Genomic DNA, 25,733 nt, shown 5'->3' on the forward strand with positions numbered 1-25,733 from the left:
TGTGTTTTTAGCTCCAAGACTGATGTCGTCTTTCAGCCCTCCTATGCAGATACTGTCCGCTGGGTGTGTCTGAGCTGTCCTCTCCAATGAAATGCCTCCTATTAACTCTGCTTGTTTTCGTCCACGCCATTCAGAGGACTAATCTAACTTCTTCAGAAAGATCAAGGTCGACAGTGTTAAGAATCTTAATCCATATTTTCGGGGTTAACACGACAGAGGGGGGGGGGGCGACCTGCAGCGCTGTAGGAATGGGCCGCTGTGTTTATAAATACAGACGCTCGTGTTTGCCTTGTAAGGCTTCATAAGGTCAAAGTTATTTAGACAACTTGAGTACAACTTCACCTACAGTAGTGCACAAGGCAAATATTACCCATGACCATTTGTTAATCTTGTTGTCCTGCTTGTTAAAATCCCCACAAAGATGCCAGATTAATTCTAAAGGTTAATGAGCTCTGAGAGACAGAGCGACAGCCGCAGGACAAATTATGAAGGGCGGAAAATAATGGAGCGAGAACATGTAATAAGGACCAGCAGTGTGGTTGGACAGAAAACAGCTGTGCAAAGCCATTCTCAGGTGAGAGAGGTGAAACCCTTTGCTTCTGTGACCTCACTGAACTAAATAAGGAGTATCCATCATCATACTAAATATGATGAGTGTTTAAAGGAGGCCTATATGTTACTTGTGCCTGCCACAGTCTTGTCCCTAGCTACGAGGTACATTCCTATGATTCTTCCCAATAACCTTATGACTAGAAATCAAAAAGGCCCTGAATCTCTAAAAGTGAAAATGAAATGTGATTTCTTTGTTTGACATACCAGCCTCCCCGTGCTGACGAAGGAGACTTCAAAGGCTTTATTCTTGACCTTCACGCTCACTCGTGGAAAACACTCTTCTATCTTCAACACGCAGCCCCCAAAACATCTTCCACAGTTTGTCTCCAGACATTTTTTGTCTCTTTGTGAAACAAAATTGTGTCAACAGTCACAAGAGAGGAGACACCAAGAACCCCCCCCCCTTTTTTTTTTTGGATAAGCGCTTTCCCACAAGATAAATTTGTGAGGCAAGGAGGGAGCAAACATGCAAACAGACCAGCAGACGGTGATTTTTTTTTTCTCTTTCCTGCCGCCTTCTTCCCGTGCATTTTAATGAAGTTGATGGATTAATGCAATAGCCCACTCGGAGAGCACCAGTTAAGCCCGTTGTGCTCCATCAGCGCTCAGCTTATCACATCAGTAATGGTCACTCACCAAGCCTCCTCCGTCTTTTTCCACATCACTTTTCAATTCAAATGTCTTTTTTTTCCCAGGGAAAGCAGTTAAACCCTGCTGAAACAGTGTTGTCTTTAGATTAAAAAAAAAAAGGCTGACAAACATACGCTCTAAAGTGTCGCTGCTGATTGCCAGAGGAAGATTGAGCTGCAGGGCGGACATTTAGCAGGAGAGGAAAAGACCTCAGTGCATTAAGTGAGGTGTGTGAACATATGTTTGAAACAGTTGAGCTGTTTTTATGGTCCACTGTCCAGTGACCTTTAGTCCTGTGTGCATACACGAGTGAATGTATTCATGCATGTACATCATGCTGTTTTCTTGTTTTTCTGGTCTTGGAACAAATCTGCATTCAGTCTGAGTTCACTCTCTTACTTTTTTTTTTTTTTTTTTTTTTTTTTTTATAAAGCAGTTGAGGTAATTGCTAAAGTTTCCTTTTTATTCCTTAAACTTGATCTTTCTTCCAAAAAAAAAAAAAGGATTCAGTAAAATCAAATTTACTTTAAAAAAAAAAAAAAAATTAAGAAGTATCAGTACAGAGACGTTTAGCACTGGACTTAATTCCACATCACATTACAGGACTTATTTTTGACCACAACATAAAACACACTTTCTCCTCTCAGAGTGAGATTTTTAGTCAGCTTCTCTTTCGACAACTTTCAGATGTGTGCGAGCTTTGCTACACTTTTTTCACACCGCTTTCCTTAAAAGCAAAGATAGCAATTAGCAGAGGCAGAAGGAGAAGAAAAAAAAAAGAAGGTTTTCAAGTCGTCAGAAAGCTAAAGTGCCACTGTTACATAAAACTCTGCATGTGTTGGGGCGGCTGCATAACAAGCTGTTGACGGTGCTCGTTTTGGACACATTGAGGTCTGGCTTCTACAGAGGATTGCGCAACATGGCTCCTCACTGGATGATGACTTTTAGAGAGATGCTAGCCTCTTTTGATTTTTAATGTACATGACATTGAATCTTGATGTATCTCTGGAGACAGAGAAATCTGTCACTCAGACTGCTTTCTTTGTGCTACAGAAATATCATTAGCTGCATATGATGTCAAAGAGAACACCTAAAGATCTGTAACCCTAACATAAAGAAAAAAAAAAAGAACTCTTAGTTATTGTTTGAAGAATGAACTAATTCTCCTGTGTGAGCCTTTTCTTTGACTACATCTTTGTCTAATGTTAGCGTGATGTAGAATTGTTTCATGAATCCTGTCGCAGCGTCCCTCCTCTCTGCCTCTTATCTGGGCGGACACAATGCACCCACTACCTGCACTTATTCTTCTCTTTCACAGTGGACGGACCGTCAGCCTCTCTCATGCCTTCACATGCCAGCGTTTTATCCTCTTTCATCTCACTCTTTTAACGGTTTCACACTTGCGGTGGCCGCTCAGCTAAATATCACTGTAAAGTGTGTCGTCCCTCTTGATTATTGCCTCCCTATTGTCCTCTGATTTTGTGTGCAAGGGGCATTTTGTGTCAGGCTGCCTGGAATGGGCCTGTTTGCTGTGATTAAATGGGAGCAGAGCAGGTTGGGGGACTGAGCCGTGACTCCTTTTTGGAGTGTGGGAAAGTTGCTGAACGCTGCGGCGCTTCAGTTCTACATCAACAAAAATCATCCCTGCTTTCTTTTAATCCATCTGTTTTTCCACCAAATCTTACAATGTCTTACCCATAATGACAATCTGTTGTGTTATTACTGAAACGTTTGTGCAGCGTGTTTGGGTAATGAATTGAAGAGTTCAGAGCGGTGCTGTACACTCCATGCGACGTCCATTCATAGAAGGTTTATTGGTTGGCTGATGAACACAGTTTTTAACTTTGGATGTAAAATACTTCTTGGTCCCGTTTCTCAGGGGGGCTTTGGGGAATATGGAACATCAATCAGGTTTCACGCAGGAGAACATTTCAGTTTGTCTGGTGCAAGGATTGAGTTAATGGGAGTGAAAACAGAAGTGGTGTTTTGTGTTTATGGCTGGTGCAGCTCAATAGCATCACCTGGCACCACGCTATGCAGAAGAAATGATTCTGGCTTGCGATGATTGCAGAAGGATTCATTATACACATTATACCCCGAGTACAATTTGGCTCCAGCATCCATGGATTTTACTCAGGACTTCTTTTACATGAGTCAAATAAAAAGGGGCTTCATCTCAGTTCATTGAAGCTGAGGGGTCCGTAGATGCCGAGATATGATACCGTGGTATTCAGTAAATGTATTTTGACAAAGTTATCCAATCGGAAACAAGCGTACAGGTAACATCATCCGAGTGATTTCCTCCTCGGTAGAAGCTATGAACACATGAGGAGGTGTTATTATCCAACTCCACAGAGGGAGGCAGTGAGGTGTTTCCTCGTGTGAGAACTGATCTTTTTCTCTTTGTTCTTCTTTCAGGCTTTCGGTGATTATTATCACTTTCGGCATCGTACAGTGTTTAAGAGATCGCTGTCGGAACACCGGGGAACACAAGTCCGTCTGGAACAAGACCCCAAGGTAAGAGGTTGTGTGTTCACTGTGTGTTCAGGATGAGGCTCAGAGTCCTGGTCCCGTGGTGTCATTGTATGTAGAGGTGTGGCGGTAAAGATCCTCTCTTTCTTTTGTTTAAATTTGAAGCGCTTTTCTTCGACCAATCGACCAAGTCCAAGCAGATGTCCTATCGATTTGGAATGACTGCTGAAGCTTGGAAAAAAGTATTTTATTAACAAGCTTGTCAAAGTTTTGTATCGTCTTCCTATGACCTGCTGTTGTATGGTTCCAGTTCAGTGAAGTCTCTATCTGGTGTCGTGATGCGGACAAACCTGAGCACATGGTTAGAGCAGTGTTTGTCTTCGCCGATGCTGAGATGCGATGGGAGGACGTAAAGTAAACGAGTTCTTGTCGAGCTTTAATAGAGCCTTTTTTCTCTCTCACAAAAGTTGTGTCTTTGTCTGTAAGAACCCTTCTTGCATCATCTTGAGTCCATGTCCGTCCCAAAAACCAATTTCCCTTCAACGTCGTCTTTATTGTGAAATATATCCGTGTCTCATCTTCAGATATTCAAAAGTCATACTTTCTGTGTCGGTAAAATGAGTTTGATTATTCGTCTCATTTTAGGATTGAACCCCTGTGATTTGATTGATGATTTGATGTTAAGTTTTCAGTCAGGCACTTCCCTCAGTTGTTGTTTGTAGTACACAGGCCCCCAAGAGGAAAACTGGAATTTGATTGGAGTTTGTATATACACCTTTCGAAAGGCCATAATTCTACTTCCTGGTTATTCTCGGGGTCACACACGGGGCTGGTGTTGTACTCTACTGCACATCATTCAAAGATATTCTAACACTGCAACGACGATACGTGAAGTGGAGAAAACATTAGGAACACATATCTCTAAAATGTTGTAAATGTTTAAAAAAAAAAAGCTGACAAAACAACAAAAAAAGGGACCTACTTTGTGATTTTTAAAGTTGAGTTATTAACGGTTTGAGTTAATGAAACAAAAAGGCGCCAAACAGACAACATGCATGAAAAGAAACCTTGTTGAGGGACATGAGGAAAAGCATCTTCTTCTGTTTGAGCAGAAGGACTGACAACAGAGTGAATCAGCAAGGATCAGATCTTTAGGGCTGCTGCTTCTCTACTAAAGTGTTTCTTACGTCCAAAAATCCTCCCCTAACAACAACTCTTTCCCTTAAGATAATAATGCCCTTGAGCAAGGCATTGACCATTTTTTTCTGCCAGTTTATAACACCACTTTCTTTCTACGTTTTCGAATGATCGTACAAAAAATCACGACTGATAATTATTCATCAGACTGTTTGGCATGTGTAGAGGAAGATGCCTTCAAATATGGACTTTTGATTATTACGCTTTACTCAAAATGACAGCTGGAAAACGGCTTGCTTTAGCACCCCGAACAAGAGTCTCAAACTGCATATGAGTGGAACACTGAAGTGTTTTAACAGAGCACTGCTTCTGCTTGTGACAGCATACCTGGAGAACAATGGTTTACTATGAAAAATGGATGTGACAAGCTCAGACTTAATATAGAAAGTTGTGATCAGTTGTCTCAACTCTCCAGAACTCGTCTCAGCTTCCTCTTTGTCTTTTTTTAGAACTCTAGCCAAACAGCGTTTCAGCGTTCTGTTCCTGCAGCTTCCTCGTTTTTATGTGAATTTCAATGATGTGAATGAATATGTTTGGGTACAAATGGTGTAAAATAAATACAAAACAATCGAGGCTTTTTATGAATCTCTAAACCAATTACATTAGAACCGATCTGCTGCCTTTTAAAAGAGGGTCTCACACTCTGACCACTGAGCCGTCGCCTCACTCAGCTGCATAGAACAAGTGCAAACAACTTCTGCTGGATTTGTTTTGTGTCAGGAGTAGAAAAGATTTACCTCTTCTTGGGGATTTCCTCGAACACTGCGGCTCCATTTCCTGTTGTTGAATTCCTTTTTCCCCACAACAGTTAGGGGAAGGAAGAAACTCTTCAGTAAGGATCAGCTCAGCGTGTCCGTATCGACAGGAATTTGTAAGATTTTTGTTGAGTTGATTATTTATTCAACAGACTTTGCATAAAATGCTGCAAGAATCTTCAGTTTTTACCAAAGCTCATGCATGTTTTATCATGTGTAGGACCATTGACTCAAGTTGAAGTCCAATCGGAGCTGTTAGAGCTGAAGATCTGTGCACGTTTGACTCACATTTGCAACAACTGCTAAGTCTTTTGCGATCACGGAAACATTAAAGAAAGATTCCTTATGGGAGTAATTTTCACTTCTAGCGCAGCTGTCCCCTCAGCTTTTAAACGGCCGAGATGAAGCCTTAACAAAAGGGCCGGTAAACTCCTTTTGAAGAGGGTCTAATTGCCGACAAAAGCCCCTGGAGCTCTGCCAGGTCTCATAGATTGGCTAACAGAGCTCTGTTAATGGGGTCTATTGAAGAGTTAAAGCTCGGGTCTATCTGGTTTACCTACACGCTGTCTTCTCCTTTGTTCCCTTGTTGCTTTGTTTAGCGGGTTAGCTTTACTCTGTGTTTTTGTTTAGTTAGTTGAAAGACACCTTGAACTTAACCATCTATTGTTTGTTTGTTTGTGGTTGGAGCTCATGATTGCCAGTTTCATTACTGCTGAAGAATAGAAGCAGCTGTGACATGTAAAAGTGTCGAGCATAAATCTGAGCGTCTGATCTGTTGTGTAATGTGTTATTTTCTCTTATGGTGAGGATGCCTCATTGAAGGTTTCTGTGCAGCCTCAGAGGGAAGATGTCTTGTTTGTATAATGAAGGACATTTATTTTAGACAGAAAAGATCCTCCACCTAAACCCGAAGCAAGCAGACTGTGAATATCAGTTGTGCACAGGATCCAATTCAACACATAATATAGACACAGTGTTCCATTTTTTTTTTTTTTTCCAAAGCTCATTTATTCTGAAATCGGTGTTTGTCAACTCTTGGACTCTGTGTTCTGGCAAACTAAAAAAGACTATCTTTTAACAACTAAAAATTGAAAAAACAAACAAACCAGGAAATAGAAAAGTTTGTTGGAGCACTACTGCCAAAACTAAAAAAAAAAAAAAAATAATGTGCTCTGCATAAACAAGTTTGGTGGCTGTGTTACGTATTCCTCTGGATATGAAGAGGAAAGAGAGGATTTTGTTGATCTCATGTCTAGTTTAATATTCCAATCACTGCTTTTCATTTCACAGAACAGTCAGTGGCATTTAATATTAAAAACCATTAGCATGCACTGTTGAAGGTGTTATCAGGAGATTTGTTCCTGGAAGTGAAATGATGGGTTTCGTCCCACAAAGGGATCAGTAAAAGTAATAACTGTTGTTGTATAAACCTTTCATTAAGCATTTTTGTTCAGGGCGGATTGATTTTAGAATCCCTGTTGTATAAATAGTGTCTCCAGATACCCTGGGTAATTATGTGTACCATAATTTCATTAGGACTGAAGGAGAGTCGTGCCTTTGCTGTTTTTGATGACCTTTTCAGGAAAGCTGTTTGACATTAAGTTTGCCTTTTGAGGGGGGCGACCTAACCGCGAGGCCATCAGTGCCACAGAAGTGTTATTTTTATTTTATATTTTTTTTAGTATTTTCGATTCATGGCCCAAAAAGGTTTTGGAATTTCCCCATGCATCACCTCAGCCGGTATTGACATAATGAGCCACAGTGGTTACAGTTTGATCCAAGAGGGCAAAGTAAGCCACTCAAAGAGCTCTTCCTCGCCACTGACAGGCTCAGATTCTCAAGAACTCTGTGGCCATTCATACCCACATTCTCATCATTGTCGTCCCGCAAAAGGTCACCTCTCCTCTCTGCAAGGATTTGAAGACTCTTACTTTCCAACAAAATGGTCTACATCTGTAGGGATCCTTTCCATTTAGTGATCAGGTGCTAAGTATACCAAGCTGAGCCTGTCGGTGTCAAAAAAAGCTTTTATGGCACTTAACTCGCTCACCGAGAAGAATTGCGGCCAAAGCTAACTGTTTTGGGATACTAGCTGAGGAATGTGCTGGAGAAATTGAAAAACGTCTTTGTACTGTTTGGTCCATTAAGCAATCAGAGGCCTCATTTGAAGCAAAAACCTCCATTGGGGAGGGTCAGTAAAAAGGTTTCCTTATGAAAACAACAATGCTACCTTACAAGCTCTATAACTGTTCCTGTGACCAAACAACACTTGTTTTGCATGTCATGGCATGTTTAAGGGACAAATCAATTATATTGGACTGAAAGCTTTGCCTTTATTAAGGTCAGTCAATTGACTCATGTTTTACCCATGGCGGCAAAGAGTTAGTCTTGATAGACCTTGTATTATCCCTGTTACATTTCTTCTGCAGCTGAAGTGTGAAATGAGGAAAGGCATGTACAAGACACATAAATATCATGTTTTTTAATATAGGGTACAATACAGAGGGAAATGAATTTCACTCCCATGCACAGCAGTGATGATGAGTTTTTTTTAGCTGTAGGATTGCTAGCTACATGGTGCATTGACAGTCAGCTGCCTTCTTCATCATTTTAGACATAATGTAACTACGCGTGTCGCCCCAGATAACAAATCATTCATAAACACCTCGTCATCTTTCTTAAGAAACCCACACTGTTATTGTCAGCCGTTACTTACCGCACATATGTGTGAAAACAAGGTTTCACTCAGGACTGCATGATAAGGCATACGAGGAAATGAAAGAGGGGAAAAAACATCCATTACCCTATTACGCAAGTGAAAGGAGCTTTTTTGGAACACACTGACAACCACACGGACTATGAAGATGAATTTGGTCTCTCTCTGTATGAAAAACAAGTCTTTGTCTATGAGACAGTAGAAATGTTCTCTTCTGTCAATGCTGCCATTTTAGTCAATACAGGAAGCTTGTGTAAAAAATGCCCGTCTTTTTCCAGACCCACCCTGTTTCCCACTAATGAGTTGTTGACATAAGGTCACAAAGGAATAACTTTGTGAAACTCTTGGGATCTAAATCTCTCCGCCTAAAGTCGTGATACGGCTAAGAATCAATTGAGAAAAGGACACATTGTACTTTCCAACATCTGATGTTTTGTGATTTATAATAGATTTGATTGGACATATTCGAATTAGGAGATGGAAAATGAACACCTTGTGGTTGTAATTGTAACGCTAACAATAACAGGCCTGTTCACTAAAGCAGTTTAACAGTTGTTGACCTGAATTGACATCATGTAAAATCAAAAAGTGAGTATCGGATTTCGACAGCTCCGTATACAATCAACGCTTCAAGTGGTGGCTAAAAAGTCCAGTAGCACATCAACGTTGGCAAACTATCTGAAAGACCGACACCCGGTCTCTATGATGAATTTAAAGAGGTCAATGAAACTCCAGTTTCAGAAACGTATAAATATTACACAGTTTTCATGATCGAGCCGGCTGAACACGTTAGCTTTAACCATTTAATTAGCTGATAGCCACATTAGCCATCTCGTCTTAAGCTAGCGGCTATGGCTAATAATGAAATGACCCATGTTAAAGTGGGAGCAAACATCAACAGTCCTGCCCGTCTGTATCAGAAACACACTATGTTTAACTTAAGAACAATACAATTATGCCCTGTTTTGTAAAGGGGCACGTGTAACAGTAAGCTCACCATGAAGCAGGACTCATCAAGTCCTGCCGTAGAATACATTGTAATGCTAAGTCTAGAGAACAAATTTAATTATGTGTTATATGTTGTGTGTTGCAAATGAGAATATGAATGATTGAGCACAAAAACAAATAATCCAACGATCAGTGGACTGTAGGCAAGATCTGACTGGGTATCAGCCCTTAACAGGGGACACCGCCTCTTGTAGCTATCTGCGGGTGATTTTAGCAGAATTTTTTCTTCTTCTTAAGATCCAAATGTTGACAACTCCAGAAAACTAGCCAAACTCAATTTTTTGAAGATAATCTGAACAGCTACTCTAGTCCCCCCCCTTTTTTTTGGTCATCCGCTTTTTTCCATCAGCGCAAACGCAGACTACTTACTGTGATTTCCTCCCACAACTGGCAACGTTTTTGGTTTTTTTCCCAAAAAAGTGTTTGCTGACACATAGTTTGTCAGCAGTAGTTTTTTTTTTGACTCCATTGTGTCAAAGTGGAAATGTTTAGTGTGGAAATCTGCCACAGCTGACCTCATCTTCCAAGTAAGAATCCGCTGGAAACCAGTTACAGATATGAGACACAGACATGACGCCTCACACACAAACCTCTCTACTCCTTAAGAGGAATGAACCCATGACACGCATTTATTATGCTCATGTTCAATTGGCATTGTTTCATCGTTGCTGCTGATGTGACCTTCATTACTTTGTTTTTCTTCTCCTCTCGAGTCTCTGGTGATCTGCAGAGAGAGAGAGAGGGAGAGGTGTGCTGTGATTCGTCCTTCACATCAGGTGCTCCGTCCTTGCGGCAGGCAGCTCTCTGTCTTCTTTCACTGACATATTTAGTTTCTTTTCTGCTCCATCTAGCCAGTTTGGCTGTAAAGCCAGCACGATTGTGCAGAGGGAGTAAGATGCAGGCTTACTTTCTTTGTATGCAATATGCCTCTGTCAACACTTCCTGCAGGAGCTCACACATTAGGAAAGCCAGCTGCATACTGGGTTACTGTTGTTGTGAGACTCGGACTGAAAATGTGTGTTTGTTTTTTGTGTGCATATATGTCTTAAGATTCTCTCCGAGTGCATGTTATATCTTAGTGTATCTCATTCTACGTAGACGCGTATCTAGACATTTAAATTGGCCGGCCGGTGTGGAGTTGATCCGTCAAGCGAGGGGTCCTCGATGCCCCGTCGTCTTTAGTCTCACGTCATTCTGATGAGAATTTGGATCTTTATTTATGTGTTGATGTGGTGATCCTCACGGATAGTACATCATTATTTCTTGTACTGTCTTTTATTGCAGCTGGAGTAATTTTTCTTTGCTAAGCATTATATCAAAAATATGTTGTTGTTTTTTTATGCCCTCATTTTTTCAGGTAAATTGGGCGGAACAACAGGTGTCAAAACGGAGGAAAAAGAGGGACGTCTATGCTGACCCTTCAGATCCTAAATTCAGAGATCAGTGGTACCTGGTGAGTATTAAACATTAAGTTTGGCGTGTGTGTTTGACACAAATCAGCATTGAATACTTGTTGAGCTTTTTATTTGCTGAAAGTCAACACAGCTAATTAAAGCTGAGGTGATGTTGTTTCCTCTGCTGTCAAAAGACAAGCCGGTGTGTGTCCAATAATGTATGTATGTCTATGTGTCTTGTTTGCAGAAGAAGAAGCACAACTTTGATTTACTAAAAGGAGATGCTTGAACAAAAGCAGAGACGTACACAGAGTGATTCTCTGCTTTTTGTGATTACAAAGAGAGAACGCAGGGAAAGTGCAGGTGATTCACCTTGAAGCGCTCTTGTTCTCCGCTGATTGATTTTTTACGTTTGACTAGAGGAATGTCACTGATACATTGGCCTGTTAGAAGCAGCTTTAACAGCCCCTGAGATTTTCTCTTCAGCTCCACTCCTCCTTCAATTACTGCGAGGAGGCTTCAGGCAAAAGAAGACTCATGCTAATGCAAAACAGACTTGCATCACCAGTAGTTTAAAATGCGTCTGCTTTGACGGAGGCAGGCTGACTTCCCTTGTTGCTGTAGTTAACAGCAGCTTGAAAGGCAAATGAGCAGATAAAAGCCTGCTGCCTGGTTTCATCAATGTTCCTCGGTGTAATAGTTTCTGACTTTAGCCACAAGAATTGAAAGTGGTTAACTGATAGCGAGTAAATCCCGTCTGTGATGGATATGGATTTGGAAAATTGAAAAGCTTGTTACTGTGTTTCAGGAATGAAAGTGCACCCTAATAACATTTTCATGATCAGTAAATCTGCCATGTTTTCTCAATTATTTTGAGGCCATTATATGCGAGGGCAAAGAATGAAAGAATAAAACATTTGGTGCATGAAATGATGTTCTCTAAATGATATATTTTCCAAAAAGTACGCCATGGCTAGAAGATGTTCCTCTGACTGTCAAATTGATGAAAAAAACCCCCCAAAACCTTGCATTTGATAAGCTGCACCCTCTTTTAGGGGCAAATGTAAAGCTCATTGCAGGTCAGCAAAACATGATAAAGCAGTATATTTAAATCATGTATGATAAGAAACTGTTTACAAAGAAGCAGAGAATACATAATGTTCTTGAACATTATCGTTGTCGCTTCAGTAATGTGTTTAAATCAGAGTGCTGAACACGACTGAGAGTAAAAAGTCAGATTGATTTGTGTTTTGCGTCTGCAGGCAGCCTGTGAGGTTGTGAGCTCATTAAACAACAAAAGATGTGAAAACTGGAGCAACACCTTTGCTGTTTTCAGATCTTTTCCAGTGGTGAGATCAGCCGAGCTCAGAGCAGAATATAAATGTCATCATTTCAACACTGACCAGAAAAAATACAGATGAACATGTACGCTGTTAACAAAATGAAATGTCAAGTCAGCATCAAATTTAAGCTGATTTGAATCCAGGAAGTTGTTTGTATTGCATCATAAAATGGAGCTGTTGGAGAAGCAGACCTTTTGTTGTTTCTTCTAGATGCAGTTTGTCCTTTAGGTAAATCGACCGATTTCCCCAAATACAATTGAAAAGCTTTAATCGGTCCGGAGACGTTCACTTTGAATGTGCTTGTGGGTCAAACCGTCCCTGATGCCATACTACGAACATGCAAGAAAACAATGTTTTTTTACCTTCGACTATCTGCGTCAAAGCTTTCGATGACGTAAGTATCATTCATGGTCCGGTATATGAAGCTTCTCATTTCTCCTTGAATCAATATTTGTTTGTGAATTACAAGATGTTTAAGAGAGAAAAAACAACATTATTTCTTTTTGAAGATATGTTTGTGTGCTTTAGGTGTGAAGCACCTGGGGAAAATAAAGTTTTCCTATATGTAGAAGCTCAAAGATGAAGCGCTGTTTGCCAGCTTACAGAAGTGTGCTCTCTGTCCTGGCAGAGAATAAGTCAGGCCTCATTAAAACCAAAAGCAGCCGGCCTGAGGAGGAGAGTGTGGGTGGGTCTGTGTGCAGGGCGTCCTTTGTGGACAGATACTAATGGTCAGCATCTGCTACTACAATGAATATTTTAGTGTTTTTCTGATATCGAAATGATAGGACAGAATTTTTCCCCAATGATGAATCATCGACTCGCCTCAAAGCTGAAATCTCAAACAGTAGATCAAGCTCTCAGTGTGCAGGAGGAATTCTGATATTAAGGGATGAAAGAAAAAGAGACTCCGCTGATCGTCTGCGGAAGGCCGTTACAATCTGAATCAGCTTTGCAGATCACAACATTCAGCTTTAATTGATTTTCCTCTCGATGGTTGAAGTGTGAATGATGTTACAAGGTTGAAAAAGCAAACCTTTCCCTGTGTGACAGACAAAAAAAAGAAAAAGGTGAACTCCATTTAAAACCGTGCAGGGCTTTTGACCAAAGGTCGAGCTGAATGTTAGAAGCCAATCAAAAAGCATACAGAATCATGACTGGGTGTGACTCCTCTGCTTGATATTATTAATAAATGCATTAATTGCATGCATGCAGTCATGCTTTTGGAATCGAGATACTCTTTAACGCATTGTAATACCTTTTCGCCCTCATTTAGAAACTCGAGTGTTTCACTCTGAGGGAGAATGACTGAAACCCAATAAGCAGTATCTTTTTGTCCCTGAAGCTCACTCTTCATCTAAATGTCTTAATTGATTGCCTTCTATTTTGGACTAAGCCCTTCAGGCTTTAGTTAAAAGCACAGTCCTGTCAGCTCTCAGGTGTCTCTCAGATAAATTAGATTCTCTCTGATAATCTAAGTTATTTGCCCTCTCCATCCTCAGTATAACAGCAACCACCGTGACCTGAATGCCAAAGCTGCGTGGCAGTTGGGCTACACGGGTAAAGGGGTGGTGGTGTCCATCCTGGATGATGGAATAGAGAAGAACCACCCGGACCTGAGCCAGAACTATGTGAGTATGAAATCTTCGCATGTAGAGACCGCATAAGAGTTGCAGCGAAAAGACTAAAGATAAGAACAGAATAAATGGAGCAGAGATAGTGACTTCTTAGAACGGAGCTGATGGATTTTAAGACATTTTTTTGCATACTTAGAAACTGAGAATAGCTGATTCTGACAGCTAATCTTTTCTTTCTTCTCTAAGGACGAGAATGCCAGCTATGATGTGAACGATGGCGACCCAGATCCACAGCCTCGATACACGCAGCTCAATGACAACAGGTAAAAAAACCCCAACAACCTCCAACTGTAATTTGTTTTTCACTCTTCTACTCATCCTCCAGACTGCTCTGGAACCACACACTTTTGTTTCCTCAACGCCTGCTGCATGTCAGGATGAAATGACACGTGTTGATTAATTCTTCCCCCTCACTGTCTGAAGGCTGACAGCTGATGTGTAAATAGGCCTGTGGTTGTTAATCACCCACTGCCGAGTCAAAGGGCGACTTTTATAGGAGTCAGACAAATTGAAGGCCAATGCCTGGGAGGTTTGTTTTGTCCAAGACATTTTAATTTTCTCCATTTCATGCTTTTTGATTTCCACAATTGTACGATTACTTCTTCATGTAGGGCTTGTCCCCAACTTCCAGTTTGTGGATTTGTTTTAGCCTCTTAAGCCACCGGGTCACCCCCGAGGCATTTCTGCAGCCAGGGTAAGTCATGTAAATCTACACATGGATTAAGGTAGTGTGTGAAGAAAACGGCTTTATTGCAGTGGCCTCTGCTGATGACATTAGGGGTTGTTTACCAACCTTAGTGATGCCTTGCAGAGAATTGATTCAATTTAGTTCTTCGGCGTTAATGAATCTGCACATCTCTTGGTGCTTGTCTTCCTTCTTTCCCAACACCTGCCTTGTTTGACTTCAATTTCTTATGAGCTCTTCTGATAATCGGCAGTTTGTGGAACTCTGGAAAGCCTGAGAAGCTTTTTGATTGTAAGTTTCACTATGATAACGGGCCATAGACACAGAAGAATAGTTTGTCATGGGTGGAAATCAAACACCTCCAGCAGACAGAGTGTGGGCATCATGGATAGGGAAGCCTGATGGAGACAGTGGGAGTGGCGAAATGACCTTAAAGCACTGCAGCTATGCCAGTACTCTATAAAGTCTTTAATGGCTTTGTTAAGCATATCGAAGATGGAGGCTGACTGTCGTAGGTGTTTAATTGTTTTCTAACTGGTATTAGAGTGTGCTATTTCAGAAAATAACTTAACACATTTTAAATGAATCACTTATAGTTCCTCTAAACATGAAGATCTAAATGATAACTCTTGACTTTATACTTCAGCCCAGTGTTAGTGTTTTTTTATGATTCTGTGCCAGTGCCCTTAAATGTTTTCACCACTGCCACCGACAAAACCCTAATTTGGGAATTTCTTGTTGAAGAATGAAGGAGAACATCCCTGTGGTGCAGCTCCACGGATCCTCAATCTATGCCAAAGTACGAATAAGCTCTTCTAGGGGCTCTCGGTGGCCCAGAGCCCAGCCGAGACACTCACTATTGATGTTTCCTCGTTCTGGCTGCTCCTCCTTCCAACCCTCGCTCACCTCAGCCCTTATCTATCGCCACCCAGCTCTCTGTGTCTTCCTCATGGCAGGATGAAATGTGAGCGAGCATATTTGTGTATGTGCGTGTGTTTCGCTTATTTGCCGGTGGGTAGGTGCAGATGCATGTGTAAACAAGCTGTGGGCGAGCATGAAAATGCGTGAGGTTGTGTAAGACTGTGAGTATCTGTTCCCTGCAGAAAGCGCAAATCTGTTCACCTCCATAAAGCAGCCTTTCTTTCCCGGCATACAGGAAGCAGTGAGGATAGTTTAGCAGCAATGTAAGCATTCAACGACTTGTTTGTCTAAGAGGGCATGAGATCTAGGAGTTTCTCTTTCCAAGGTTTCTTCTGACTCATATCAGGATGCTTTCACAAGCTGTATCTTTTCACGCTTGAATACACGCTGGAAGTCTTCGTTTTTGTTCTTTGGACTCGTTTCCTCCTAATTAAATGCAAGACTTACCTCAAAAACAATGGAGAAGTGTCATATTATAACTACTAAACTATAACCATGTGCAACAAACATAGCAAATAATATTGATGTGTATATATATATATATAGCTCATGAAACATTTGGAAAGTGCGAAATGACTCAACAAAAATATTCAGAAATGTCGACACGCATTGATTAATTTTCACTAGACCGTACAATTATCCCTCCTTCGACACTTCCATCATACTGTTCTCTTTACTGTCTTCTAAAAAACATGTCCAGACTTTTTTTTTTTTTTTCCTGAAGGCCAGCTCATTAGTGAACTGGCAGAACCATTACTAGACTTAAGAACAAGCAGAGCAAAACAGTTGTTCTGATGTACCTTTGAGGCTATGTGCAACCAAAAGACTAATGAACAGCAAACACTATCTTGCCTCTAGAGCCGCAACGATTTTTGGAGAAAGTAATTAAGCTAATGCAAGAGAGAAAAAGCAATTGAGTGAAAGATGTTGTGTAGCAGACTCTCAATGGGGCCAGGAGTGGGACTTTGAAGATAAAAAAAGATCAATGCAATGATGGACACGGGCACTGGGCTGGTAATCTGGCATTTCAGGCAAATGTCAGACTGGCTGATCCACCTATTGGGCCACAATGAGCGATGAGAGGAAAAAATAGTTGTTGGGGGGAAAAACACACATCACCGTCTGGCTGCGCCACTTGATGTTTGAACTGCCAATCTGATGAGGCCTTACATGCTCCCAAAATATATAATGGGCTGCCTGTACCCTTATGTACCCAACTTTTGCTGTCCCCTTCCCTTCATATTTGATCTTTAAAAAAAAAAGAAGTAAGATCAAGTAGAAAAGGTCAGAGAACAAATTAAAATCTTCAGGCTTAAGCGAGAAAAATAATTTTAAAGTTGCTGTGAGGATTTTTGGACATGTTCTGGAACACAATGCCATTGAAACTGATGCGCCTACAAAGCAAACTAGACCATCAATAAAGCCCTGCTTCCATCGAGCGGTTCGGCTCGATTCATCTCGGTACGGCGTTCATTTTGCAGCGTTTCCACAGACTAATCCCGGGAAAGATTCCCAAATAACCGACTCGTACTGTCCCACTTTTTGGGACCCTTCCGTTTGAGTGCCAGGAATGTGAAGCCAACCCGAAAAGGTGGAGCTAAACACTGCAGTCCGCTGATTGGTGGAAAGAATTGTCACTTCCCGTGTTACGTCGGCAAAGAAAACTCAGCCGTCTTTAAACCACACACAGCTGATTGTTTACGTCTGTATTTCTTCTCGACGCACACAGCCTTCTCTGAAACAAAGCTTGATTGAGTTCTTGTAACGAAGAGTCACATGTCAGTGACAGAGTAGATGAACTGCTGGATGTCTTCCAGTGTTGGTTTTGTTTGTGTAGCGTTTTTCTCCTTTGTTGTATTTATTAGTTAGCGGTTAGCGATTAGCTGCAATCACATGACGGTATTTACGTAGCGGCTATCGTCATCCGGCTTGCACGCTGCCTATCAAATAGGGCACGGGTGGCTGTGGAAACGCAAACGGGATCGGGCTTAATCGAACCAAACCGTACTGATCCGGACTGCTGTGTGGAAACGGGGCTTAAGAAGACTGACTTTTTTTAAATTCTTTTAACCAGTATCCGTGTGAAATAAATAAACACAGACATGAAGTGCTGCTGTTACAGGTCTTGGTAAACATGTTTCCAGTCCTTCACCATTTCCATGACCATAGCATTCCTCTTGAGCAGGTCTCCAAAGAGTAACTCCAAGAGTGTAGGTCCTGCACAATGATAATGGCTCTTCCAGCTGTGGGGATGAATCCTGAGCATGTTGTCGGCCTCTGGGCCTGCAGCCAACTGTAACCCGAGTTAGTCAGTGTGAGTAGAATCTGCCCTGGGGATTGTCCTGCCTGTAATCGGAACAAGACTTTACTGAAATTCCCCTTTGTTCACCATAATCTGTTATCATCTGAACTACATGTGCTGCATGAATCTGGAGATTGTTGCACATTGTCTCTGCATAATAGAAAAAAATGTCTTTGATAAGCCTTCAAAATCTTCTCCCTTTCCTCATTTACAGGGTAAACGTTTCTATGAGGATTTTGTTGGGTTGGATTAGTGAAGGCCTGGAAGTCTTTTAAATAAAATCATTCATTGTTCTTACTTTGTGTTGCATCCTAAAGGGATGCTGAACATGTCGACCCTTTTAATCTGTATGTGAAAAAGCTGGCATCACTTCGGGAGTTTTGCAGACACCCACTCTATTTGACTATCGCTTCACTTGGTTCCGTTTTATTCAGCTAGCAGCTTGACCTGTATTCAGTTATAAGTGCGATGTGTTTACACATGTAGTACAACACAGTATGTCACCCATGATAATGATGACATCGCGATCCAGGCACTCTGTGATAAGTGATTTATTGTAAGACAATCGTATAATGAAACATCACGATATCTGATCATCTGATGAATACAAAATGCCCCTAAAAAAAAAGTCAGGTCCAGGATTAATGTAGTTCATCACTGTTTCACTTTATGCTTCATCCTTTAACCTCTTCTCTCCACTGTCCGGCATTATCACTCTGACTTCTCCTTTTACCCTGCAGTCAACTTCTTCTTTGGCCAATTGACTTCTGTTTGATTTAATCTCATTCATGACTTAAGCACCACCATGAGGAGTCATGAGGTAGTAACACAATGACTGAAATGGTCAGGGAAATCTCTTTAGACCACCTTAGATTTTTTCTATTATAAAGCTGATATTTCTCACTAGTTAATAGGTAATCCTATCACAACCTGACAATGACATATTGCAAAATTAATTGTCCCCCAACCCAAGTAGTGACGCTTGTGACAAATTAAAAAAGTATTTTACTGTCATTGTTAAATAGCACATGTCTGAAACCGGCCAAATAAGACAAAATGCTGTGCCTATGAAACAACTGTAATCGTGTTGTGTTCAGTATGTAGGCTTTGTTGTACTCAAACACTTGCTTGAGATCAGATCAAGTTAAACCCTTTCCTCAACAAATCCTTGAACACCACTGGCCAAGATATTTGAGTACTTGACTTTGCCAAAAACTAAATGGTTATTTTCTTATTGTTGAAGAACCGTCATTGGAAATATTTTGGACTTCATCTTCAAATTGGATTCTTAAAGTGTTTTTAAGAAGTGTGTGTACTTGAGAGTGAAGACTTCCGTGTGAGTGCCAGTGTGAAAATAAAGCCTGTGAGTACCCGTGTGTCAGAGAATCATCTATCAGACAGATATTCTGACAGTGGTAATTAATCCCTGGTACTTGTTAACAACTGATTGAACAATGATGTGCTTGTAGTGACAGGCAGCTCTTTGTTCCTGCAGATAATGTCCCAGACTATTTTCACTGCAGCTCCTCATGTGATGATCTCCAGTGCAGCAGCGCTTGTCACTTCTTTTCTAGCCTCCTCTCTAAGACATTCCGAGCCTGGGGGTTGGATCCAGGTCTGGTTTCATGTGATGTCAGTCTATCTGTAGAACTGTGTAGGAACAGAGAAATTGAGGATATGAAGTCAAACCTGGCTCTTATTGTCGGAGGACTGGTGTCTCCCTCAGGCGTCTCATTGTGAGTGCTCATTCAGTTGACATATGAACTCACACAGTCAAGGCTTCTAATTAGCTATGATATAATCCTACATATGGGGATTGGTGCCTTACACTATGAGAATCTTTATCATGGGTGTCATGTGTTATATTAATTAACATTTACGGGTCTAGTGAAGCACCTTAAAGACTTAGGGCGATGTGTGCACATAATGTCACACTGATAGATTCATTTTTAGAAAGGTCAGAGCAGGTTCAAGATTATTCTATGAAGAGCACTTCTTTAGCCATAATACATATACTTTAGGTAAGTCATTAACTTCTGTTTGGTCCTGCCTATATGTGCTCTCAGCTCTGAATGATTTTTTTGTATAAGTCAAAAGTACATATCATATATTTTTGCTCTCTTTTTGTTGAACACATTAAGTTTTATTTAACTGGAAAACAATGGGTAAATGTATGAATTATTAATATTTTAAAATAATCTGCAGCTATTTTAGTAATTCCATCTGTTGTGTGTTGAGCTTGTAGTGTTGAAGGTCAGAGGAAATCGGAGACGAGCAGTCATTGGATCAGATCAGTGCTTTATAAAAAAGTAATAGGGCCAATGAGGTGTTTTTTTTTAGCTCTGATTTCAGACACATCCTAACCACCATCACCTAAAGAACCTCATTTTCATCATACAGGTCATTATCTGAACTAACCATGTTGAATCCTACAATAGTTCTGCTACTAATGCTTGGATGGATCGTTAAATGAAAAACGAAAGCGATTTTATGTTGCAGACCCACAGTGAATTAATAGCAGCGAGCAGGCTGCTTTCACATGTACATTTCAATAAAGTGTTTGACCCACTGGTGCACTCTACTTCACATTCATATTGACCCAAACAGTGGGAGCAGTTGAAGGATTCTCCTTGTATCCATTTTATCACTTCAGGGAAAATCACTCCCGTAAACCTGATTGGGCAAGTCTTTCTTGCATAATCAGACACAGAAACTGAGCTTCAACTGCAGAGCTGCATTTGTATGCTATGAATCAGGCTACCATGTAAGTGACTGTAATGAATGTGTCAAAGGGAGATTTTGGGGGGGAAAAAAAGGCTCAGCTGAACACTGGAGTTAAGAGCCTGTGCATTCTCTGGATCCTATACAGACACCTGAGCTTCGGCTTATCTTCAGCTGCATCACAAACACGGACGCTGCCTGGTGAACATCAGCCTCCAAAGTCAACAGACTCGCACTTCCAGGAATGTTGAGATAAAGTTCTCTGTGAAAACGTCCAGATGACATTTGTGTGCGCGTGTTTACTTTTAAGTATATAAAGTTTTTAATCATCCAGCAGACCGTCTCCTCTCAGGGTTTTACAACCTCCGACTTCATATCCTGTAAAATATTCCGTTTATGTTGCTGATCTGGACTGGGACATTGTCATTAACCTCTGCTCTTTTTAGCTCACCCCTGTGTCGAAAAGGATCTCTAAGGAACTGCGGAGGAATTATAATTCTCTGACCCTCTGTTATTATACCAGTGTCTTTAATGAAAACAGAAGTCTTTTAGAAACTTTGAATAAGACGGCTGAATAAAAATAGGTTGTGGCTTTTGTGACCTTTTACTTCTCTATTGTGAACTGTTTAAACTGCTCTTCAGGTAACTCAATTTCTGTGATTGATGTATTCTTAAGTCAAAAAACGTTGTTAGGAAGCCAATTCATCAGAATAAAAAAGTGTGATTTTAAACCACATAATGAATGATACGAGAGCATGACTGCTCCAGCGACACTTGAGAGAAAGAGAGTGATCACACAATGCATGTTTAATACTTAAAAACATAATGTCAATATTGGCATACCACCCTTATATTAAATTTCCCTGAAATCCTGTCAGCAAAAAACAAACAAAAAACTATCGTGTGAGGGGATGTTATGTAGTGCAACCAGGGTCATTGTTTTTGGTTGGATACCCCGACTGCCTTAATGGATGCCTACTGGCATAGAAAGTTCCTTCAGCAGTGAATTTCCTGCGTTTCTGTTGTTTCCTGGTGTGGCACAGTGTTTCCTAGGCTCCAGCGTTCCTCTCTGTTAAGGGCTGCACTCCACTGGGGTTTGTGTTCTGGTTTGAAGGGCATTAACGGTGCAAATCCATCTGGCAGACCATGAGAGTGCACCTGACTGGAATGTGATGATCCGCTCCTCTGTAGCAGCTCCTTAGATCTCTACACTGCCATGCCTGCAGCTAGAGCTTACCATAGAGACCCAGGTTTAATAAAACAGCAAATCTTATTCACCCCCACACGCCCTGTATGTGTGACATGTCATCTGATTCTCCTTCAGCTTGTCTCGAGGCCCGTAGGCATTGGAAGGTTCCTAATGCTAGAAGGCCATAGATAATGTACAGTGGTCTCCACTGATACACTCAATGTTTTTTCTTTCAGACCTAGGTGGGAATTTATATTTGCTTTAAGGAAATGAAGCCAAGAACATTTTTATGAATCTACCTTAGGGAGGGACATTTTTACATAAGCAATCATTTTTAGAAATTGATACTACCTGTGCTGTCACGGTTCACATACAGCAGTAAAAAAAAACTATGTAATTTGAGCGATGACTCCTGCACAACGATAAGTGGTGTTCTCTATTGATATCCATATAATTTCCTCTATCTTCCCTCTATCCAGGCATGGGACAAGATGTGCAGGAGAAGTTGCTGCAGTGGCCAACAATGGAATCTGTGGAGTCGGCGTGGCCTTCGATGCCAAGATTGGAGGTACAGTCAGCTCAAAACAAGTCTGTGATTTATTTTTGATCTCCCTTGCCATAATTGTGTAAGATTAGAAATCAAGACAGAGCCGGAGAGAAAACAGAATCAGCTCACCTTTTGTTTACTTTAATGTCACCTTGTTCTTTACCAAACTTCAGCAAATGACATTTTTGCAGACAAGGTGTGAATTCACTTTGCAAACAGGACGTGGATTTAGATGAGCAATCTAGTACAGGGTTTTTCCTTGAGTGACAGACGTTGACTACAGAGAGGCTCTGTTAGTAGAAAACATCATATTTTAGTTATGAAACGATTTTATTATTTTAAGAACATTTTTCCTCTGCCAGAGATGAAAAAACACAAAGTACAATCTGACCAAAAAAAACAACAAAAAACTGACGTTGTGAAATTGGAAAAATACTGTGAAAAATTCATTTGTTTGTTCTAAAATGGATTCGCATGCTGATGTGTTGTTTTGCTTCTGCCTTCAGGGTGGGCGCTTTTTTAAACTTTCCCTTCTCGTTTGTCAGAAGAAGCTTCAGTGGCTTCGCAATATACAAAAACAACAAAGTTGATGTATATACATTTTTCATTTGAACAACATATTTTATTACTATTTCATGATGTTTTATCTAAGCCTTTTTCCCCAGTAGTTATCCAAATTAAACGGGACGTCAAGATCAAAGCTGATTTTCGATATGGTCACATGCCTCTCTTTTGTTTCTATCTTGCTGCTGTGCTGAGGATGTGCGCAGTGTCTTGTGCTTTGATAACGTGTGGTGTTTTCACTGCAGGAGCTCCTTTTTTTTTCTGGTGCATGCTTTCATTACCTCTCCGAGTGTTATAACTTCAGTCTTTATGATCATTCCAGATGGCAGGCAGGAACACACCACATGGCATTCAACTTTTTTCAACACAGCCAGTCGATGTGTGTGTGTGGGCATGAAGCAGGAGGCGGCCTGGTGTTGTGAAAAATCTGTAGAATCAGAAAGATGTATGCACATTATCTCTCAGAAATATATTAGCGTCATCCATAAATTCCAGCTGAATAGCTTTACTTCCTGCTATGTCAATAAATGGATCATGACTCAGAAAGCATCAGCTGCAAACTTCTACTCAAGGAAAAGCCGCTTTGTTAACCAACTCTTCGTCAGCCACTGTGACAGCACATTGGATTACATTTAACAGTTCTGAACAGCTCTTGGTAGCTGTTGCTGATCTCTAGCTTACTAGCTACTGCAGTTAACTAGCTGCACTGTAAGTTTGGACAATTCAGTAGAATGAGTGGAGATGCAAACCAATTTTATCTTCAAACATCAACATTTCAAAACTGGTTGAAAAATTGCAAAATTTAAGCAATTATTCAAATAATCAAATCTTATTTGCAAACATTTGATTCCTCCTTCAACACTTATTTCCATCCTGTAATAGTTTAATTTGTCGATATGTGAAATCAACCTCATAACTGGCAGGTTAAGGGATGAGCCAGATTTTCACTTCGCACCGGTTTGATCCAGTTAATACAGAGTCCAGATTTGTATTACATGAACTGTAAACGGAAAGCTAGCTTTCCCTTAAACATCAGAATCCAAACACAGGGGGGAAAAAGTGTTTTATATCCAAGGCAGCTGGGCCAGTTCAGTCATTCTGGTGGCCCAGGAGAATTAATTGGAAAGGCTGAATACAGGAGCAGCAGTGCAAAAGCTTCTCTGATTCCTTACCTGTCCACTCTCCTTCAGATGCCACCTGCTGTGCTCTAACATATTATTCACCCAGGAGACTCCTGTGGAATATTTCAGATTCAAACACATTTTAGCTGGCTTCGATCTGCAACTACACATGAGATTCTCAGGGTTAAAAGAAGTCCTTCAGGTGAACCGAAAGAAAATCCTCAGGCCCGACGAGAGGACAATAAATATAACACGGAGTTACTGCAAATGTCAGCTCAGAGCTCCTATCCCTCAGGGTCTCCACCAAGGCTGTTTTCAGGAATTTGATGTCTTTTCGGTCAACTTACATATGATTTTTGAAGCAAAAATACCACATTTTGGGAAATATTTTTACAGGCCTTCTCAAAAGGATTTTGGGTTTAATTGTCTATTCTCCAGCTTAGAGAGAGCTCTGTCAACTGTTTCCACTTTTTTCAGTCTCATATCATACAAAGCAGTGCTGTGCGTGCCAGTTTTAGGTTCACATGTTGGTTACTAAAATGAGTTGAGTTCATTCGTCTCACCTCACTAAATACAAGAAAGCAAAAAGCACATTTCCTCAAAGTTGTGAGTATTACTTACTGATTTCTACTTTGTATGATACAAAGAAGAGTTCCTCTCAAATGGCTGCACAAATTGCAAGACAACAGGCTACCAGTTAAAATGAACACATTTTTTAATTTTGAATTCTGTTCACTTTCTCGTTAGCCACATGTTGACATTGATTATTATTCTGCCCTGAACAGACAATAAGAGTAAAACTACTCTTTTATTAACCATCCTTTTTTCTGGTTCCAGGGATGGATGGATGCTGCTTTTTTTTGCTTTTTTTTTGGGAAGGGTACTAAAGCTACTTGAGTTTAGCGAATCACATGGCCCTCTCACAGGATTGCAGGCTGCCATGGAAACACAAGCTGCTCATCTTGTGTTTGATGCTTTTGCAGGACTTCAAAGACCCAGAGCAGGTTTCTGTTAACCCATAAAGAGCAGTGTGCAGTTACCTGATGTGTCATGCATGCATCAAATGAAAGAGATTATTTTGATTTTTCGGGTATTTGAATTTTCAGCACTTTCTCTGACCGGGAAGAATTATGTTAAAGGAAAAATCCTGTAAACTTAAAGGGGAAGTAATAGTCTTCAACCAGCAACAAAAACTCTCTATGTGCCTTTCCTGCATCGATAGCATTTTGAATCTCTTTAGAACACAAGCAATTACCACTGCCAATCATAAATGATCCTTTTTTGAAGCCTGTTGTTTAATATCCGCTTGTTTTTCTTTTTTTTTTGTTTTTTTAACTTTTGTCACTATGAAAGAAAGTTGATGATCAATACTCACTTATACCAATTCTATCCAGTCGTGTTGAAACACATGTCTAACGCTCTCTTTCTTTCATCTTATTGTCTGCATTTCCAGCCTCAGAAATCAACATCACACATGAGGAGGCAGCTCACCCACAATGCAGTTCATCTCATTCTGTTTCTATGTTTTACGAACTGGCTGCAGTGAATCGATAGAGCTGGCCTTGATTTACATGCTGGTGTTCATGACAACATTAAAGTGAAAGCACAAGAAATGTACAGCAGCATCATGTGCTGCAACACTGTGTCGCACATGACACACAGGCTGTACGAAATTGCAAACAAGTGTGTTAACATGCAGATCTGTAAACACAGCAGCCTTGCTTTGTTGCTTTTTATGCCAATCAATCATCAGGTATTCACAGGGTGATAGCAACATGAGCTGACATGCTAGATGTGAAATCTTCAACCTTTCCCTTTAAGAAAATCCTGAAGTTCATTATCAAGCATTACAAGGGGCTGTATGATTGATACACATGTTGTGTTGTAGTGTGCATGTGTATGCTCATGTGTTTTTGTGCGTG

At 40.7% G+C, this 25,733-nt stretch overlaps 1 protein-coding gene across 4 annotated transcripts in view; it reads left to right on the plus strand.

The window, feature by feature from the left end:
- The window catches only part of furina (furin (paired basic amino acid cleaving enzyme) a), a 74,129-nt gene that overhangs the window by 32,191 nt on the left and 16,205 nt on the right, over positions 1-25,733 (plus strand). For all 4 annotated transcript variants that reach the window (XM_079340256.1, XM_079340259.1, XM_079340258.1 and 1 more), the window contains exons 3-7: positions 3,661-3,759; positions 10,748-10,843; positions 13,627-13,755; positions 13,948-14,024; positions 22,059-22,147. In XM_079340256.1, coding sequence (XP_079196382.1) covers positions 3,661-3,759; positions 10,748-10,843; positions 13,627-13,755; positions 13,948-14,024; positions 22,059-22,147 — 490 coding nt within the window. The remainder of the gene's footprint in view (positions 1-3,660; positions 3,760-10,747; positions 10,844-13,626; positions 13,756-13,947; positions 14,025-22,058; positions 22,148-25,733) is intronic.

The sequence above is a fragment of the Symphodus melops genome (assembly GCF_947650265.1).
Source record: "Symphodus melops genome assembly, chromosome: 3".
NCBI lineage: Eukaryota > Metazoa > Chordata > Actinopteri > Labriformes > Labridae > Symphodus > Symphodus melops.